The 22,210-nt window shown below is 34.2% G+C and overlaps 1 protein-coding gene across 1 annotated transcript in view; it reads right to left on the reverse strand.

Moving 5' to 3' along the window:
* Window positions 1-739: 739 nt before the first annotated feature.
* LOC149775072 (uncharacterized) overlaps window positions 740-22,210 on the reverse strand; it is a 40,668-nt gene continuing 19,197 nt past the window's right edge. Inside the window, exons 3-7 of the mRNA XM_089943094.1 lie at window positions 18,581-18,703; window positions 16,070-16,228; window positions 13,805-13,920; window positions 11,247-11,346; window positions 740-9,604 (exon numbers count right to left, since the gene is read on the reverse strand). Coding sequence (XP_089799220.1) covers window positions 9,410-9,604; window positions 11,247-11,346; window positions 13,805-13,920; window positions 16,070-16,228; window positions 18,581-18,703 — 693 coding nt within the window. The 3' untranslated portion in view covers window positions 740-9,409. The remainder of the gene's footprint in view (window positions 9,605-11,246; window positions 11,347-13,804; window positions 13,921-16,069; window positions 16,229-18,580; window positions 18,704-22,210) is intronic.

Genomic DNA, 22,210 nt, shown 5'->3' on the forward strand with positions numbered 1-22,210 from the left:
ACAGACACAAAGGAGATCTGACAGGCACCAATACAAGGTCAGGTGATGCTGACCTATTAATTCACCAATAAAATTACAGCTTTCACAAAATGAAAGTTAAAAACTTCATTTGAGTGTGTGTGTGTGTGTGATTTGGAATATTAACATAGCTTTAACAATTTTTCAGTCATATCGCTACGATGTCTGCAGTGTGACTGTTTATAGTGATATCTATCTATCACTGGGGCATTATGCCACAGACATGTAGCATGATGTCCCACCCAGTCACATTATCCTGACACCAGGTTGACCAGTCCTAACACTAACCTCTTAATGCTGAGCGCCAAGCAAGGCAGCTGTTAGTACCATTTTTGTAAGTCTTTGGTATGGCTCGGCTGGGGATCGAACCCATGACCTCCCGCATAAAAACTTCATTTGAAACATTGTTTCTAATGATTATTCTCCCTAACTTGAAATACAGTGCTTATGGATATTCAGATAGGTTACCATACTTAAAATATGTGGATCGGGAATAACAAAGGTTGTCGGAATATTAACCTTTACCAATACCTCTCAGTTCACTTATTATAAGTACATCTTGATTTCAATTTAATTGTAAAAGGTTGACCTATACTGCTGATAAAGGCTTTTTTGTGTTACCTTTATATTTACTTATCATTAAATTACTATAAGTAACAAACAAATAAACAAATTGAAATAGGTAATAAATAAATAATGGATGGAAATTACAAGGAGGAAAAACTGTTTAGTAATTATTTTATTTCATGTATCTATTCATCTATTGCAGGAATGTAGAGTATATATGTTAAACTCTGGGTAAATCACTTTAGTCTAACTCACATGGCTCAAACATTCACAACTTAATCACTCTAAGTCGAATACATGTACATGTACACATTATTCACCAAATTTAGTAACAAATAAGATCTAAAAAATGCAGTACAATACTTAAATATCTATAAGCAAAAAGTAACAAAAAATCTGGTTAGCTACATGTTTTATTGAACAAACATCCTGGAATTTGTATGGAAAGAATTTGTACTATCTAGAATGGTTTAGTCAATTCCTAAAATAATCATTAAACCTTAAAAGACAAAACAAAAGAAAAAAACAGTGAAAATGACAAAAAATGTTCTTTCCTATTCCTTAATTAAATTTGAATTTTTTTCTCTCTGTGGCATGTAAGTTATACTGAGCTGACATAATGTCATAAAATACCATATATACTTGCTTATAAGTGAATTCCAACCGTAAATAACACAGATGCTGATCTGCTGTCACATAATGTGCAGGCAGACCAAGGTTTCTGTTGCTGATTACTCCTAACAAATTGAAGAGACCCAGATCTCAAATGCATTATGCAATGGCAGATCTGGGTCTGTACATTTGCAGTTGAATTTGACTTCATGCTACTACAAAATGCATCTTCTTACACAGAAGAGTGCACAAGGTAGATTATTTTTACAACTAAATCTGCTATTGGTTTGCACTGAAATTTACTGAAGTTTTGAATTATAAAAAAATATTATATTATGAGGATTTTTACAATCAATATTCTACTTTACATATCCCAAAAATATATCCAAGGTTGAAATTCTAAAACTTGCCTCTATTTCTCATCGGTACTTGTAGGAAATAAATTTAGTTGCACAATTTAGATATTTAAGGGTACACAATACATCAATGTCATTCCTGAACATATAAGAAACACTGACACTAATATTGTCTTTATCTATGAATATATTTTAAACATGCATCTGTTAGCAAGTGTAAGGTTATCTGTTTTCTCAGTAGATTACCTTTCTATGAATAATTTTACAAAACACAATATAAAAGATAGTGATAGTACTAATTACATATGAAAATGAAAAGTAGCTGATGAAATTAAATAAAAAAGTATCCAACACATTAAGAATGAGTTTTTATTGTTCTGTCTTTGAATATTTCATGCAAATTTTCTCCAAAGTTAAAGTATATTATATTATTCTAAAGAAAAATATCTTCCAATAGATCTGAATGGAACAAATCCATTTTTAATTGATCATTAAAAAGACTTACAGGTTTGTAGGAATTTAAAAGAATTTGAAACAAAAATATTTTTGCACTCAGCTGCAGTTAAATTGTAAGGCTGCACAAAACAGGAAAATGTTTAGCCCTGTTCTTTTTCTCACAAAAGCCTGAAAAGGAACATCATAGGTTTTGGTAATTAAAATCTTGTTCCATAATTAATTTCTAGATGAAGCACGTTACCTTCTTCAATTAAGTATACTATATATCACAAAATGTTATAAGCATACAATTTTTTAAAAAGATTTATTGAACTCATTTCTTGTTTTTACAATACTTGTACACTTCTTGAAGAAACAAAAATGTTTTCTATCACAAGTAAAAATAAAAAACATGGTGGAGTCAACTCTACCATTACTGTAATAATACTGCTAAATGTAGATGAATTCATAAATACTTCTGAATAAATAAAATAAATATGGGACAATATTCACAAAGGTATGACATATAATAAGAAATCAATAACACAGATAACAATATAGGATTGTTGATAAATTAACATAGAAATAAAGAAGACCATCAAAGAAAAAAAAACTGCAAATGTAATTTTCCAGTTATATGTAACTTTGGAACCATCATCAATTTATGACACAAGTTTTATGTGCATCAGATTTGAAACTATTGCATCTGTATGAAATCTGGTTTCATTTAACTGCATTCATAAACTGTTCTCCACAAAAGTTTATAGCAGGCTTTGTTGTAGGGTTTAACGCCATTTATAGCAGGCTGACAGGAAGCATATTACACAGACAATGCTTGCAAGAACACGCTGCAGGATCACCTGGTCTTTGACTAGCGAACTAAACAGTTTTTTTCTATGTGAGTGTGAGATACTAACAGCATCTGACACAAATCATATAGATGGGTGTGGAAATGTTGGTCACCCTAACATTTTGCAACAAGTCCTGAGGTTTAGATGCTAACATAAGAAAAAGAAAAGAACTTTATTTACAGAAACAACCTGAAAATACAATCTCGGGCAAAAAAGTATTGTTTTCACAATGATGAATTTAGGAATGATATACCAAAGAAAATGATGAACATGACAGGAATTACATTGCAAACTAATTAATTACAGATTAATTAAGGTAGCTACAGCTCTCCAGATACACCTAGTAATTTCTTTTACATTTAACCTATTTCTCCAATAAAAAGACCAATGTGGCCAGCCTAATATAATATAACATGTAACCTATTTCTCCAATAAAAAGACCAATGGGGCCAGCCTAATATAATTTTACATGTAACCTATTTCTCCAATAAAAAGACCAATGGGGCCAGCCTAATATAATTTTACATGTAACCTATTTCTCCAATAAAATGACCAATGGGACCAGCCTAATATAATTTTACATGTAACCTATTTCTCCAATAAAAAGACCAATGGGGCCAGCCTAATATAATTTTACATGTAACCTATTTCTCCAATAAAGAGACCAATGGGGCCAGCCTAATATAATTTTACATGTAACCTATTTCTCCAATAAAAAGACCAATGGGGCCAGCCTAATATAATTTTACATGTAATCTATTTCTCCAAATAAAAAGACCAATGGGGCCAGCCTAATATAATTTTCAAAAAGTGTGCATGTGGATGGGGGCTTAGTTTTGATCATGGTTACGTCACAGGAGAAATTCGGTATGGAATTTTGATTGACTTTTACAACATATAATTATAACAGACAAGAAGAAAAGAAGCAGCACACATAATTACGGTCCTGTCTGTAATCTCCTACAAATCCTGTGGTTTAAATACAATTCTATGCATTACATAGTAATGAATGAACATCAGTTGTACACAATGCATTTATGGTCAAGTTCAAAATATTTATATAAATGAGAACATCCATAGATTCTGAAACCTAACACAGGGGTCTTAAACATGCGACCCACCATGCCATATCCTGTGGCCTGCAAAATGATTGGCGTCCCAAGGTGTCGTGAGAAATAACAAAGGTGGTGCAGCCCTTGGGCCAATGAAAATGCCCTCATGAAGCTCTCAGGGTAGTTTGAGTTTGAGAACCCTGACCTAACACTTGAAAAATGCTTTCAATACTTTGTTACAGTAAGTGGTAAATAAACATCAAGTAACACCATACTGATAATACAAAAATTAGCACAACAAAGCACATGTAATTATCTATGTCTTGAGAAACAAAAATTAGCACAACAAAGCACATGTAATTATCTATGTCTTGAGAACACTATATTAGATATACATGTACCTGCTAACTATTTACTATTCAACTGAACATTATGTGAGAACACTGTCACCAGTTTTAAAAATATTTTACAAAAACAACTACATATATCCTCATTCCCTTTCCAGGGAGACATACCATGAATGACTAAATATAAAACAAAAGCTGTCGCAAGCATAATGGCACGATGTGGTTTATGGTCATATCAACTAGATGCTAATGTAAAATTGGGCATATAAAATTGAAAACAGTGAATAAAAGATCAAAATAGCTCTAAAAATCATAAATAGGGCAAATGCTTTTTAAGATATACATAAAGACCAGAAAACAGTAATCTGATAATTTTATATAAAATCAAGAAAACAACCTTTATGCCTCAGACAGCTGGAGTATAATTCTATCACAGTAACTATACAGTGTATTTCCATTTAGAAATAATCACTAAAATCATGGACGGCATTCATTCCAAATATTACCCTGTGACTGAGCTTTACATATAAGATATGCTATTTGCTAAAATACAATTTTTCTTTTTACAGATGTAACATGTGTATTACTCATTAGTAGGTAGGTAAATCAGTGGGTACCGAGGTAGGTAGATAGGTATGCATTTAAATATCCATGGTCAATACCGATCACAAAATCTCCAACATAATAAAAACAAATAATAGTATATTAATGACAATTTATTGGTTTACATGACTGAATAGAAATTCGTAAATGCATTGTCTAATTAATGCAGTTTTGGCAACAACAGTCACATCTAAGCATTTTAAAAGCCTTGCATACTTTTTCACGGCATTGGAACCAGTGCCCATGTCTTTTATCTAGTTATCTGAGTGGCTGATTTTGTCTTCAGCATACTGTACACCTGTTTTGTCTTATTTTTGTTAATTCTGTGCAACTTTTGTCATTTCTTTACCTACAGTATTGTTGATAACACCAGAAAAAGGACATGGAAATAAAATGAAATAAAGAAAATCCAGGCATGTTGGTTCCAACAGCGATCCTTATCTTAAAAAAATGTCTGGATCATTCTAAACTGTATAAGCACAAATCCTGCAAAACAATTCATTTTGCAAAAGAGTGCAGAGAGCTCTGTTGCCTCCATCTGTATTATGAACTTGTTATTTACAAGAAAACAAGGTATGTCTTTTAAAAGAGATTCCTAAATAATTTACAAGCATAAACCTAAGCATGCAATCTGTAACCAACTTAATCATATACAGACCTTGCAGAGAAATGTCTAGTCCTGAGCAATAGGACTTACTCAGATACGGACCTTGCAGAGAAATGTCTAGTCCTGAGCTTCAGGACTTACATACAGACCTAGCTGCCAATCATGAATAAGTTTAATTCAAGGTAAATAGATATTTTTAGTCAACGAAATGAAGAATAGATACCTTTCTGTAGCATAATAGTTATGACTCCTTAGCTTTTGACCTTATCACAAGGCCTTCATCGTAGGAATGACTTATGGAGTGGAGTCAATTAATCAACTAAATGTCAACCACATGACAAAACCTTTCTGTACAATGGTGGAAGTTCCAATCCTTTATCTTATCCAAAATATAAGAATGGCATTACCACTGTAGGCTGATGGTATAAAGGTAAAACAATTTTGTATTTAGCAATGGACAGCAGCTGTTTGAAGCCTATCATGGACTTCTTTATTAACTTTTCTTTTAAATATGAATAAGCTTCTATTTATTTTGCATTCTGTGATTCATGTTCATTATGGTTACACCATTTTTTTTAAATAACTCTAACTATTATCTATCCAAAGTTTGAATTAAAAGGTTAAAACTAACTCTGGAAGTATCTTCTTTAAAACACTGCAATTTGAACTAGTTGCTTAAACATGAACAAATTTGTTAAAAAAAATAAGCAACTGCATCTCCCCTTCCTCTCTAATAATAACTATAATATACTGGATATAGCAGGGTAACCATCCAACTGTTCACCAAATTTCTATTCAAAGGCAGTACCTTAAATACCTTGAGTTTTCTGAATATTCTAACAAAGACTAACATCTTGAATCCTCAAACACTGACTGACATCTTGAATTCTCAAACAATGACATCTTGAATCTTCTATCAATGACTGACATCTTGAATTCTCAAACAATGACATCTTGAATCTTCTATCTATGACTGACATCTTGAATCCTCTAACATTGACTGACATCTTGAATTCTCAAACAATGACATCTTGAATCTTCTATCTATGACTGACATCTTGAATCCTCTAACATTGACTGACATCTTGAATTCTCAAACAATGACATCTTGAATCTCCTGTCAATGACTGACATCTTGAATTCTCAAACAATGACATCTTGAATCTTCTATCTATGACTCACATCTTGAATCCTCTAACATTGACTGACATCTTGAATTCTCAAACAATGACATCTTGAATCTTCTATCAATGACTGACATCTTGAATTCTCTAACACTGACTGACATCTTAAATCATCTATCAATGACTGACATCTTGAATTCTCAAACAATGACATCTTGAATCTTCTATCTATGACTGACATCTTGAATCCTCTAACATTGACTGACATCTTGAATTCTCAAACAATGACATCTTGAATCTTCTATCAATGACTGACATCTTGAATTCTCTAATATTGACTGACATCTTAAATCATCTATCAACGACTGACATCTTGAATTCTCAAACAATGACATCTTGAATCTTCTATCTATGACTGACATCTTGAATTCTCTATCAATGATTGATATCTTGAATCCTCTAACACTGACTGTCATCTTGAATCCTCTAACAAAGACTGATATCCACATATACTTTGTTATTATTAAATTTCTAATACTGAAAGCACTTCAAATGATTACTGAACAATTTGTTAATTAAAATATACAACACAAGAAAAATTACAACAAAGCAAACCAAAAACATTTATAGTTCCCTAAATAATTTTAAAAATGCAGTAGAATTACATCTTGGAATTTGCATACTCTGTATGTATAAATACATTTTCACCAAATCAAATAAGCTGCTTTTCTTTTAGAAGAAAGATGACTTTATCTTGTTTCAGTTGTAGATATAGTCGTTAGATTTGCGGTGTTCAAGAGGACAAGCCTGCCTCTCTGGTGGAGTGACTGAAGACTACATACTCACCCCACTTCAGGAGCTACCATGCTCTGACAATGAAACAACATACCTGAGCCAATTCTGGGCAGATATGGGAAACTGGGGATGACATGAACTGACCCCCACTGGTACCTCAAAACACATATTTTGAGTTTCAAAAATTCCCAAACACTGTCTGAGAATATGGCAGGTATGAAACTGATTTAGGACATACTATGTTGCCACTTGGAATGAGTCCTTCTGGGATAAAGTCTGATAAATATTATAATCCAAAAAATGGCCAAACAGACCCAAACTGGTGCCTGTGATGTTGAGTAAGTTTACATCTGGTAAGTATAGTACAACAGTATTAAAATGACATTTGTGTATATAAATAAACCACACCCAATAAACTCTACACCACACATATATAGCATGGTCAGTTCTCTTTGTGTGTGTACTGTATAAAGAACAAGCTGTGGGTTCAGAGGTTGTTCCTTAGTCCAGATTCATATGAAGTCCTATCAAATGATGTACTGATAATGTTGTTGTTGTTGTTGTTGTAGGGTTTAATGCCATTTTTCAGCACACAATAGGCTATACATGGCGGCCAGTATTAATGGTGGAGGAAGAACCCGGGAAAACCCCGGAAAGAACCACCGACCCACGAGAAGCTACTGGCAAGCTTTCTCACATACCCACATTGGCCGAATCCTAGACTCGAACCCACGCAGGGATGTACTGATAATCAATGTTTGACTGTAAGACGAAATGTACAGAAGAATATGTACATCATATTTTGTCAGTATTGAAGATCATGATTTATGGAAAGACAAAATCACAATAAAGACTTTATCAAATGTCATATAGTATGTTTGCAAAAGGACTTGCTGGACTTGTAATCTACATATAGTATGTTTGCAAAAGGACTTGCTGGACTTGTAATCTAAATACAGTTATGAAAAATAATTTACACTGTTAAAAACTTTTTTTTTGACGGTGATAATTTTAAACTGATGATTTTTGTGACAATTTTAAAGATGATGCTGTTAACTTTAAACTGATGATGGTGATAGTTTTAAAGATGATGGTGATAATTTTAAAGATGATGTTGAAACTTGCACAATATGTACGAAGACCTAATGATATAATCATTATCAAATAATATCAGTTTCATTGTTTTTTTGTTTTACTGTTACACAACCTAATCCAATTCATTTCTTACCTATCATTTAAAACAATGACCATTTGATATCAATATCTCACTCAAAGTCACTGTTGAATTCAAATAACATGTGCTGACCTTTGACCTTATATGATCTTATGTTAAAATGAATCTCTTTTGTAATTTTAATTTAAAATTTGTCGATGACCAGGATTAAAAATCCAAAAGCATGTTGGTGTATTAATATTTCAGTATAATTCTTGTCCAGTTTTTAACTATTTTACACTTGTTTATTTTCACTGCTACTTGATTCTGACATTGTCAGAATTTCATTGTTATTAAAGGAAACAATGCTGTACATTTTCCCAGAACAATTAAACGTGTTGTCCTTAGGAACCTCTACTTTTTGGTCTTTTATGCAACACTCAATCAGAGCTGTACAAATTGTAAAGCACACTGTCAATACTGGCCATGAATATAAAAGAAAGGTTTGTCTTGTTCTTTGAATGTTCTTTATATCCAGGTTTCACTATACTTAAACTTTATCTCACTGCATAGCTGTGACTCTTTTGCGAGAAAGGTATTGAGAATGATCTCCACTGTCAATCCAAGGATCTGGAAGATGTCATTTTCTGACATTCATGCCTTTACTACCTTTCCTGTTATACCTACAGCTATCTGTTGAAAATTCTTCAAGATCACCATAGTAAATGAATATGTAAAATGTACAAAATCTGATACCGTTTTTAAAAATGGCACCTGAATCAAGTTCGAGTTGATGGATCAAAAGGTAGACAATCTAGTCTCACCGACTATGCTAATAATTGTCTCCCTTGCAAGAAAAATACATTCACAGCCAGGTCACAATCACAGATCATTTGGGGAATGTTGTAACCTTGTGACCCTTGCTCTCTGCCCAAGTCTTTAGTAACTGATCTTGCTGACTCAGCTGTTTTTCAAATTTAGCCAGAAGCTGGTTCATTTCTTTTATTTGAATGTCCTTATCCTTAACAACTGCTACAGCTTTGTCCATCTTGGCAGCATTCTCTGCACAATTTGCACAGGAAGACTGAAATGAAGATGCATTTCTATCACCAAAATTGTAGTTTGACCATATTTAATTAACTATCTGATATTCAAACAGCATTTGAAATGTCAAGAAAAAAAATTTGATTCTAGTATACATGTATGTTGTAATCATCTCTGTGACACATCTTTTGTAAGACTATGTAGGGCATGATGCATAAGAAAAAGCAAGACATACCCAAATCTGCAGTTCTGTACCACTGGGATGAAAAAATATGAGACAATCTGTGTAAGTAGTGATAAGATTAATAAATACGAGTTTGACTCCATAAATATAATATAAAATGGCAAATATATTTATATATAATCTTCCACTCATTTCAATTTTACATATAAGCAATGGAGTATATAAGCCAGAGATAGCTTTAACAAAATAAAAATTCAGATAAATGATTGGTATTTTTTGTTACTCTTGTATCCTGTGCACTGGTTGTGCACAATGAAAGCTATATATTTTCTGTGTTTTTTTGTGTGGGCTAATGAAGTCCCACTCTGGGAAAAAAATTACCATGGGACAAAGTTTTGGTAAAACAGCTGGCACTGTGGATTTGCCTGCCAGCAAGCTTATATGAATACATAGGTTTCTATCAGCTGAACTTTACACAACATTTTGTTCCCGTAGAAGGAGTTACTCCATTTGCAAATTTCTATCCTCAATATGGCTAATATTCAAAACATCAAACAAACCCTATCCATCACATTCCAAATGTTTTTTTCTTCAATGAACATGCAAAGAAAAACAACCAGTCTTTGATAGGCAACCAAAAATCCTTGCCTCAGCACAGATCCAGATTGACCCAACACCACAGATCTAGATTCACCCAACACCACACATCTAGATTCACCCAACACCACAGATCTAGATTCACCCAACACCACAGATCTAGATTCACCCAACACCACAGATCTAGATTCACCCAACACCACAGATCTAGATTCAACCAACACCACAGATCTAGATTCAACCAACACCAAATATCTAGATTCATCCAACACCACAGATCTAGATTCACCCAACACCACAGATCTAGATTCACCCAGCACCACAGAGCTAGATTCACCCAACACCACAGATCTAGATTCAACCAACACCACAGATCTAGATTCACCCAACACCACAGATCAAGATTCACCCAACACCACAGATCCAGACTGACCCAACACCACAGATCTAGATTCACCCAACACCACAGATCTAGATTCACCCAACACCAGATCTAGATTCACACAACACCACAGATCGAGATTCATCCAACACCACAGATCCAGACTAACCCAACACCACAGGAAATGCAAACTGAGCATGTCATTGGTGTTCTATCCAATTCTTCAGGTTGGTGTTCTTGACATCCAATGCCCCCATCCCCAGTACATTCATAACTGTACTTTGTTCCCACAGGTTTATATTTTATCCTAGAGACTATCAGTTCACTTTTTATGGCACTAATTACATCCCTTCAAGATAAATGTCCCTACCTGACCCAATCTCCAGTTATATGCCATCATGTGCACCCTGTTCTTATATGCCTTAAGTAACTGCTGGTCCTAGTTTATACACACTGGCACTTTATTTTAGCCATTCCTACTGCTACCCATCCAACACTTTCCACCCTCATAAACTGTACCTTGCTTTTGTACACTTTCAGTTTATGGCGGAGACTGTCTGCCTCATCCTGAATCCTCCTGAGTTCCTTTGTCAGCTCCTCCAGCTGCTGCTGTCGCTCCCTGAGGAAAATACACACAAGATGTCAACCCCATTCTGTACAACACAAAGTGTTATATAGCCTCATTTTAAAACAGATCCTCATCACATCTACTTTTTGAGGATAAATGAATATCTGACAACAAAAGAGGTTTATGGAAATCCTCTATGAAATTCATTATAAATATTCATTATAAAGGAAACTAATGCAGACATAAAACACTTAGTTTTATTCCTATTCTTCTGCATATGAGCAGTAATACATTTCATGAAACGATACCTGTAAAAAAAAATTAATAGATTTCATGAAATGATACCTGTAAAAAAAAATAATATATTTCATGAAATGATACCTGTAAAAAAAATAATACATTTCATGAAATGATACCTGTAAAAAAAATTAATACATTTAATTATGTATCTGATTTAGCCAAAACATAACACATTATAACATACAAATTAATACGGGAGCTTTGTGTAAATCCTTCCTGCAAAACACACCTATTTCTTAAGAACAATTGTATCCTGATTTTGCATTGTCTCACATCACATACAAATGTTACCATGAGGCAAACATGCCAAAGGAAAGTCATGTGGGGTACAAGACTTCAACCTAGATCAATAACTAAACAAAACCGTTATTGTCATTACTGTCATAATACTTATCAATCATTTGGTTATGAAACCATATGAGTGATGATTCTAGTTCGATATCGTGAAACCAGATGGGTGAAGACTCATAAATGAAGTTCTCAGTACAATGGCAAACAGTCACTCAGATTTCACTGCCTATATAATGCTCTGGTTTTATATCTATGCTTGATGTTCCTGGTAGTTTTCCATTTCCTCTAACATGGTGTCATACTTGCCTAAGCTAATTGTTTTATCCTCAACAGCATCGAGTACAGGTTGGTAATTGTACTGAGAGTGCTTTTTTACTGCTGTGTAGACATATATTTACGAATACAGCCATAATTAACTAATATTACCAGCACCAACAGTCACACAGGTTTTTGTTGTTAACACTGACTCAGTTGTACATAATCATGATACACTGTCTTCACTATGAACAGCACCAGTTTATTTTGCACTGTATGGAAACAAATTCTGAATCACAGAACCAGAATACTGGAGGCTGAATTTAAACTGATCAATATTTGGTTTTGGACTATTTAAGTTTCCATATGTGACCGACATAAAAGACTACACACTATGCTTTTCTTGAATCAATTCAGTCTTGAGTTTTAGGCAAACCTTAATCTATACATTTAAAAACATAGTCAGTCATGTGTGTAGGCATACCTTGATCTATACATTGAAAAACAAGGTCAGTATTGTGTGTAGGCATACATTGATCTATACATTGAAAAACAAGGTCAGTATTGTGTGTAGGCAAACCTTGATCTATACATTGAAAAACATGGTCAGTCATGTGTGTAGGCATACCTTGATCTATACATTGAAAAACATGGTCAGTATTGTGTGTAGGCATACCTTGATCTATACATTGATAAACAAGGTCAGTATTGTGTGTAGGCATACATTGAAAAACATAGTCAGTCATGTGTGTAGGCATACCTTGATCTATACATTGAAAAACAAGGTCAGTATTGTGTGTAGGCATACCTTGATCTATACATTGAAAAACATGGTCAGTCATGTGTGTAGGCATACCTTGATCTATACATTGAAAAACAAGGTCAGTATTGTGTGTAGGCATACCTTGATCTATACATTGAAAAACATAGTCAGTCATGTGTGTAGGCATACCTTGATCTATACATTGAAAAACAAGGTCAGTATTGTGTGTAGGCATACTTTGATGTATACATTGAAAAACATGGTCAGTCATGTGTGTAGGCATACCTTGATCTATACATTGAAAAACAAGGTCAGTCATGTGTGTAGGCATACCTTGATCTATACATTGAAAAACATGGTCAGCCATGTGCGAAGGCATACCTTGATCTATACATTGAAAATCATGGTCAGTCATGTGTGTAGGCATAGATTGATCTATACATTGAAAAACATGGTCAGTCATGTGTGTAGGCATACACTGATCTATACATTTAAAAACAAGGTCAGTCTTGTGGAAATCAATCTCAATTTGAATTTTTTTGTGAACAGAATGACAGATGGTATTTTAAGATGAGCATCTAGTATGGTACCCATTTCCATTTTCTCACCTTTAGAACAATATCTTCTACTAGTTAAATATTAGTCAATTATCAGTAGTATATGGACATGTATAGAAAAGGAGTCCTGCATATTTAGGTAGATACTTCTTGATCTTTTTAAAGTGATCTATAGACTGACTGAATTATTCATTAAAAAAATAACATAGGAACAAAAGAACAGATAGATGAGAACAGGAAGACATTTCCCATTCATTTAAAAGTTGGTCAGAGATTAACAAATGGTTAAACAAAAAATGTATAGGTAAGGCAGATAAAGGGGAACAACCCCCTTTCTTCTTACCAGGAATTTCCTTTGAGAGCATCTGCCATTTGTTGCTTGAGTCTATTCAATTTCTGTTCCTTGTCAGCAATCTCCTTATCCTTTCCTGCTGTCACCTCAGCAAGTTTCTTATCTGCCTGAAAAAGAGAGACAAAAGCCCACAATTTAAAAAAAAAAACAATTTATAAATCATTGCCACATGATTTGTCTACCTTGTTATTATGTACTGTTGTGCCCCAGGTGTGTAATGCCATTTCCATTGAATGTCCTTCTACCCCAGGCCTGCAATGCCATTTCCACTGACTGCCCTTCTATCCCAGGCCTGCAATGCAATTTCCACTGAATGTTCTATGCCATTTTTATTGAATTCCTTTGTAGCCCAGGCATGCAATGCCATTTCCATTGAATGCCCTTCTATCCCAGGCATGCAATGCCATTTCCATTGAATGCTATTCTAACCCAGGTATGCAATGTCATTCCCATTATATGCGCTTCTACCCCAGGCTTACAATGCCATTTCCATTGACAAACCTTGCATCATTGCTGCACATAATGAAAATAGAAGGTAGAATAAATATTGAGTGTAATAAATCATCTGCAGGTACCTTTACATCATCAGTTTTTATAAGACAATTTTAATAAAGAAAAATTCTGATATTTAATATATACTCAAACCATTGAGTTTAATTTAGCAATTTAGTTAATGAAAAAGCTAAAAGATGAACAAGTATAAAAATGGGGAAAAAGATGGCCTACATCTGATTTAATATATTTATGTTATGACAGGACACTCTACTTAAATAGCCATCTTTGCAAGATAAATTTGGAGTAAACCATACCGTAACAAATGCAACCAAACTTGCTAGGTAGGTTTCAATCTTGCTACAGATAAAGAAAAAGCAAATTTATTAAACAGGTTCAACCTATGTCACATGTTCTAGGTATCATTACATTTTGAGGCAAATCAACTGTTACTGAATCCTATTAAATGGTAGTAAGTGGGGAGGGAGGGCAGCTACTGCTCTGTCTCTTATGACCTTATAAGCCCTACATATTATTATTATTACTGTTTAGTTTAACTTCTTTTCCATGTCAAAGTTGGAGAGCAGTATGGGTTCTGCCATCTTTAAGTTAACTGTCCAGACTGCCTGTCAGCAGGGATGATTTTTCCACTTGTCAAATTTATACCATTGTTATTTTTTTTATATCTTACCTGTCAATGAATAAGTGACACTGTCATATAAGAAGTATATAAACACAACATTTTCAATACACTTTCATTAGTAAATGATTGGAAGTAATAGTTACTTTCCATACATTTTTCATTATTCAGGGTAAATGGTGATAAATAACCAGACTTCAGTGAAGCTAGGGAAATCTGATAACCAGTCAAGAAAGTTACTTGCATTAAATCAAAAGCAACTTTAAAATCTTTAGCCTCTAGGAATTAGAGCAGAATTCCAATGTAGGTGTAATTTTGGCAAGCTCTGGAACTGTCATTTGCACTAAAGTTTTAAATCAATTAACTCAAATGCAACTATTTTTGGAAACTGCAACATAACCTATACAGATTCTTTTATATGCCTTGTCCATGTTTTTGCCTGACATAAGTAAGATAGCCTTGGTGTACCTTAACTTATAACTAATGCACTTGGATTTTGTTAAAATTGTAGACAAATTAAGAAAATATACAATGAACTTAATTAGTATAATACCTTAAATTTCAGACCCAGACCTTTGACATTCTGATCCCGAATTCAATATTTTTCTTCCTCACTCCAAATGCAAGTAAGTTACAAAGTTTGGCAATGGTAGAAGTTTACAGCTAACATCATTATGCAGAAATGAAATAAGGAACAGTGGACTGATGGACAGATTATGAGCAAAGTCATCACATGACCTGTTCTGCTTTATGATGGAAGTACAATTTTTTTTCTCAAATTTTACTTGACAAAATTTCAAGTAATGTAAATGAAACTAGCCGCATCTTTGTCCTGCATCCTCTAGGAACCATATACATGTGGTCTTGATTAGCTGTTGGGTTTATATAATTGCATACAGGCAAATAACCATACTGATAAATGTAGGCATACAGGGGACATAATAAAACTGGCCTTGTTCCAGGCATTCATTACTGCAGCTTGGTTCATTTAGAAAAATAATGACAAGTTTTGTTAGACATCTGTTAACAAGAAATTTGATGTTTACAAACTCTAAAAAATAGTTTTGAAGCTGAATGAGAGATTTTTTGTTAGAAAAGTTTTGTCATCATATGGACAGTTTTACCTCTTCTTGAAGCTGTTTAATTTTCTCTGCATTTCCCTGCATGACCTGTTCCAAATGCATCTTAAGTTTTGCCACCTCATCTTGAGAAGTTCTTAAGTTAGACTTTGTTTCAGCATGACTTTGCAGTTCCTCTTCATACAGTTTCTTGAAGTGTTTTTCCTTCAAGTAAAATAATTAAATGATTGATTTCACTTACCTCTTTTATACATGGTAGTACCTTTATACATGGTACTACCTTTATACATGGTACTACCTTTAAAATACTTTTAGTCTCATAACGCATGGTGATGGAACAAAAGAACAGATGACAGACATATTTACAAAGTACAAATAAATATAGTGCGAGAGCAATGAATTTATTCTGCACCTTTTCCAGAATACCTGTCATCTATTTTTACATGAAATATACAAGTATCCACTTATTTTTGGGCTATACCTTTCCGCTTTAGCTTGAATGCATTTTAAAAAGCTAATTAAAATTTTTTAATTCATTATGAAAAATCAGGTAAGTTAAGCTTTCTGATTGATTTATCATGCACACCAACATGTATATGGAAAAGCAATGTTTGGTTATGGAACTTGCATGGACTGTGGTGAATTCACTATTTTTCACCGAGTTCCAATTTTCCTGGTTTTCATGGCTGCTATTAACCATGAATTCAAAGACCTACTGAACACAGATCCTTCCGTGGAAACAACAGAACTCCTTCCCTAAACCATGAATTCAAAGACCTACTGAACACAGATCCTTCCGTGGAAACAACAGAACACCTTCCCTAAACCATAAATTCAAAGACCTACTGAACACAGATCCTTCCGTGTAAACAACAGAACTCCTTCCCTAAACCATGAATTCAAGTAATGACAAAAGAATAATTTTTCACATAGCCACAACAAGAGTACCATAAACAGCACATTATACACCTGCCATGTGTTTAATAGTCCTCAAGCAGAAAATTTAAATTTCTGAGCAAAAACCATTCTTCTTCCAGTCAGAATGACTCTGACCTTTATCCTTTTGACCTTGAATTCAATAGGGTTCTTTGTCACTCTAATTGCATGCCATCCACAATGTGTGGGTCACATTTGTGATGTAGAACTAATGTTATTTTGCTGAAACCATATTTCTTATTGCAGTCTCTGACTTTCACCTCTCACCTTTTGACCCAAAATCAACAGGCTTTTCCTTACCCAAAAGTACAAGCCATCCACAAAGGTTGGCTGATGTATATCCTGTAGAATTAATGTTACTGTGCAGAAACAATTTGCCTTTGGATTCCAAAATCAATATGATTTTTGCACAAAATCTTGCAAGCATTGATGGTGGAAAAATAAAAATTATTCTGCAGAAATAGATACAGCATGATAACCCAGAGTTCCTTAAAGAATAATATTCTGAAAGGGAGGAGCTGCCAGTGTGTGAAATGAATACAGACAGGGCAAATGTAGCACAGAGATACAATATTTGTTGAAGGAAGACCACAATGCATTGAAGCACTAACAACAAGCAATTCATCACAAATTCAAAACACATCCATTAGCATGGCATCCTTTGAAAAAGATTACTATTTTCCACATGAGCAATCAAGGTACATGAGGAAACAGTTTCTTATTTATAATTCCCCACTCGTACAAGACTGTATTTGCATTAAATGGATGAGGCTTTTAAAACTGAATGGGAGTAAGCTACAGAATCAACAAGTTATATATTACTTCTGTTAAAACCAGTTTTCTTTCAACCGGAGTGATCCTGAACTTTGACCTTTTGAGGCTAAAACTGCTGAGGTTTTTCTGTAGCCCAAATGCAATATATCAAAAAAGTTTGGTAACTGTCAATGTTGGAGAACTCTAGTAACTGTGCAGTAACTATATTTCATCTTTCAATCAGTCACCATGCCCTTTCACCTTCTGACCCTTTATATACAAACTGTCAGTCCTGACCTTTGACTTTCTGACCCTTTATATATAAACTGACCTTTGACTTTCTGACCCTTTATATACAAACTGTCACCTGACCTATGACACAACCAAATGTTCTGGAAAACTAATTCTAATGAATAATTCACTAACACATAAACATTGTCAGGTTTTTAACTCAAATTCAATTAAACATCTTTTATTACTTCTTATAATAATGACAAAAATCAGGTAGGCATTTTATGTGTCAAAAGTCAGATAGGCAATATAATTGAAATATATATATATATATATATATATATATATATATAACAGGTAGATGGTGGAGAACTTGAGTCATTATATGGAACAAGCTGTCTTTTTTTCAGTCCAGTGACCTTAACCTTTGTGTTTTTAAGGCTGAAATCAAAAGATTTCTTTCTTAACCCAAATGCAAGCAATTCAGATAGTTTTGTAACTATAGATGATGGACTACTAAAGTTGTGTGAAGACCAGATTAGTTAACATAATGCACTCTGCCTATGGGAGACATAAAAACTGACACCCATGAAAAACTAATCAATTCACTTCTTCACCCTGACTCATCATACTTACGGTATCTGCCAGTTTTTCCTCCAGTTCCACTATCAATTGGTCTTTATCTCTAAGCTGTGCCCTGAGTTCTTCTATCAACTTCTCAAGGGAGGCAACCTTTTCTCTAAGCTCTTTTTCTCTAGCCTGTACATGGAAAATAATATAGTAAAGATTCCCAAATAATTGTTCCAATGTGTTTGGGAAAAGGGTGTCTTTAAAATCTTTCCAGAAAAGTACCAACATCATATTGAGAAATCTCCTAATATAATAATTATTTTAGTATTTAGACACTGCATCATCTTTCTAGCTAAAGGCAATTATTGTAACAAACTGAAAATATTTTCTAAGGAATTTCCTCCAGTTTTCCATACCAATGATCTATGCAGTAATGTTGCTATGATACCAATAAATATAACCCCAGTAAACAATGATCTATGCAGTAATGTTGCTATGATACCAGTAAATATAACCCTAGTAAACAATGATCTATGCAGTAATGTTGCTATGATACCAGTAAATATAACCCTAGTAAACGATGATCTATGCAGTAATGTTGCACGATACCAGTAAATTTAACCCTAGTAAACAATGATCTATGCAGTAATGTTGCTATGATACCAGTAAATATAACCCTAGTAAACAATGATCTATGCAGTAATGTTGCTATGATACCAGTAAATATAACCCTAGTAAATGATGATCTATGCTAATGTTGCTATGATACCAGTAAATATAACCCTAGTAAACGATGATCTATGCAGTAATGTTGCTATGATACCAGTAAATATAACCCAAGTAAATGATGATGTATGCTAATGTTGCTATGATACCAGTAAATATAACCCTAGTAAACGATGATCTATGCAGTAATGTTGCTGTGATTTGTGGCATGGTATGTAATACATGTATGAGCCATAAAACTAAAAAGGACACTTCACATACCATTCTACCTCCAATATTCCCTTTCAATGGCAAGATTCACAGTACAAGATGTCATTTATATGCCACTGTTTTCAAAGTGGCAGAGCAAGTGATAAACCAAATTCTATTGAATTCCCCACCATAACCCCTTGACATCTATACAAGTTACATGTTACAATGTGACCTAGAATATGTGCTCATTGTATTCCAACAGGGTTACAGCTATTATCTTTGTTCCACTTTTGTTTCAAAATATAACATAAAAAATGTATAGTGTGGTTTGACATTGATGAAGATTCTGTGTGTGTCTGTGTGTGCTTATGTGTGTGTGTGTGTATGTGTGTGATTTGGATTTTTAATGTAGCTTTAACAATTTTTTATTCATATTGCTATGATGTCTGCAGTATGGCAGTGATGGTTAGCTCTGAGGCATCATGCTGCAGACATGTAGCATCATGCCCCACCCAGTCACATTATCCTGACACTAGGCCAACCATTCCTAGCACTAATCTCTTAATGGCAAGCGCCAAGTGTGGCAGCTGCTAATACCATTTTTATCAGACTTTGGTATGACTCAGCCGGGGTTCCAACCTGTGACCTCCCACATCCAAGGCAGATGCTCAAACCACTAGGCCACCAGAGTGATGAAGACTGAAAAATGGTTTAAATCCAGTTAGATGGTCTGTACCAGCTACTGAATGAAAACACATGTTGCACAACCATTTTGCATATATTGTGATTCTTGCAGTATTTTTAATGCTCTTAAAACATAACTATTCTTTATTCATCACAAGGGACAAAAAAACTGCAAATACTCATGAGTAAATAATAATCATACAACAATCACTTCTATGCCTCAACTGGAATAGACCCTATTTTTATTATATTACCACAATTATAGATTACAAAGATCATTTGGATCAGAAACGTTTGCAAATTACTTTTTTCAAATAATTACTCCAGATCGAGAAAGCTGAAGATGCAATTCAAAATACACGAATCCCCAGGTCTGACTATTCCCTACCAACTGAACTGTGACCCAGCGATCACAATCTGATCATTGATTGGTTAGTTTTAACAGCATTTTGAACACACTAATGGCTATATCATGCAGAGGATTGGGCACAAGTGCCTTCCCCATGTACACGAAAAGTCAGACATCACAGGCTAGTTTGGGAAGGTAAGAACTCACAACCCTTAGGTTACAGTCCACTAATCTACAGCTTGACAGAGCTAGTAGCCAACAACATTTCACAATATTTCCAGAGCTTTGATATTTGAAACTGTCACTTTAATTAAAATTTAAGTTCATCTAAGACTTTTTAAAACCAATCCAAGGAACTGATGAGAGGAAGTGAAAAACGAGATCCCTCTTGCAGATGAGTTCCATAATGCCAATTTAGTAAAATACCAAGTTTGTCGAAATTCCAACCTGGGGTTTTATGAGGAGTCAGAGTAAAGGACACAAGACATACAGAGGCTATCGAAATAACAACAATGATTTTTTTTTTACAAACACAGGGATTGTGACCTGTTTAACAAGGTAGGGTTATTGACCTGTTTAACAAGGTTCTCCCCATAAATCATAACAAATCATTATTTTCCGTAAAGCCTTCGACCTCATATGTATACATAGCACGTTACTCTGTCATTGGTGGGAACAGGCACTATTCAAAGAAAATGAAACTCTTTTACCAGTCACATGATGTGTCACCTGAAGTATCCTATATAAACAAGCCTGGAGCCAAATGAGGTATCTCATAGTTATTCTGGTGTTCAACTGTTGTAGGAGAGCAGTAAGGACAATAATAGGCGCATATTTTGGTGGTGTTGTAACAGCTTATGATGTATTCCAAGCTATAAGTGTTATTTATGATATTTTCTTTTTGTTTATTTGTAATGGCTACTGAGGAGGATGAAGTCCTCTCAGTTACCAACCTTGAAGCCCGAGGACATTGCAGCCTTTTGTGAAGTTGAGGTAAGTTCCTCAAAAGAGAGATATTAAAGTTATGAAGCAAAAAAAACCAGAAAAATAAAGAGAAAAAATTGAAGTCTGTTGTGACTAAAGTTCAGAAAGTGGCAAAACGCAAGCATGTTATGGCGAATAAAGTAGCAAAAAATGTCGGACAGTCGAGGACGTACAGTCTCATAGACAAAAAGAACCTGTCGGAAACAGATATTGAGATTTTGAAGAAAAAATTAGGCCTAAATCAAATGCAGCCTGTTATGGCAGATGACAATGAAATTGATGCCCTTTTTGTTGAAAGCTAACCTGAATTATATGTAGATGTTGAAAATGTAGGGCCATATAGCGATGTTGATGTTACCCCAGCAGAGGGTGATGCAAGTAGACAACTAAAGCCAATTTCTTTATGTGGAAAAATAAATGGGGCATTGTTTGATACTTTGCAGCCTGATTACAACTGTATTTCTACTACAAATGCTGATAATATGTGGCAGCTACCCAAACTGAAAATTCCCCAAAAAAGAGCCAATACCTAAATCCTTAGCAGAGCTGATTAATACTGCATGCAATTTTTTATGTGCAACAGATGAAATTGTACAGAAGTACAAGATCCCAGAAAACTGGTAAGTTGGGTCCCCCACTTGTCAATCAGGAAGTCTGGAATGACCTTAACAAACGAGTTCACTCTTATGACAAAGCCTTTAGGGATAAACAAAATCTTGTTGCTGCAGGCATTAAGCTAATTGTCAAATTAACAGAATTAC

This window comes from Sinohyriopsis cumingii, chromosome 19 (genome assembly GCF_028554795.1).
Source record: "Sinohyriopsis cumingii isolate HCF-2022 chromosome 19, ASM2855479v2, whole genome shotgun sequence".
Classification (NCBI taxonomy): Eukaryota; Metazoa; Mollusca; class Bivalvia; order Unionida; family Unionidae; genus Sinohyriopsis; species Sinohyriopsis cumingii.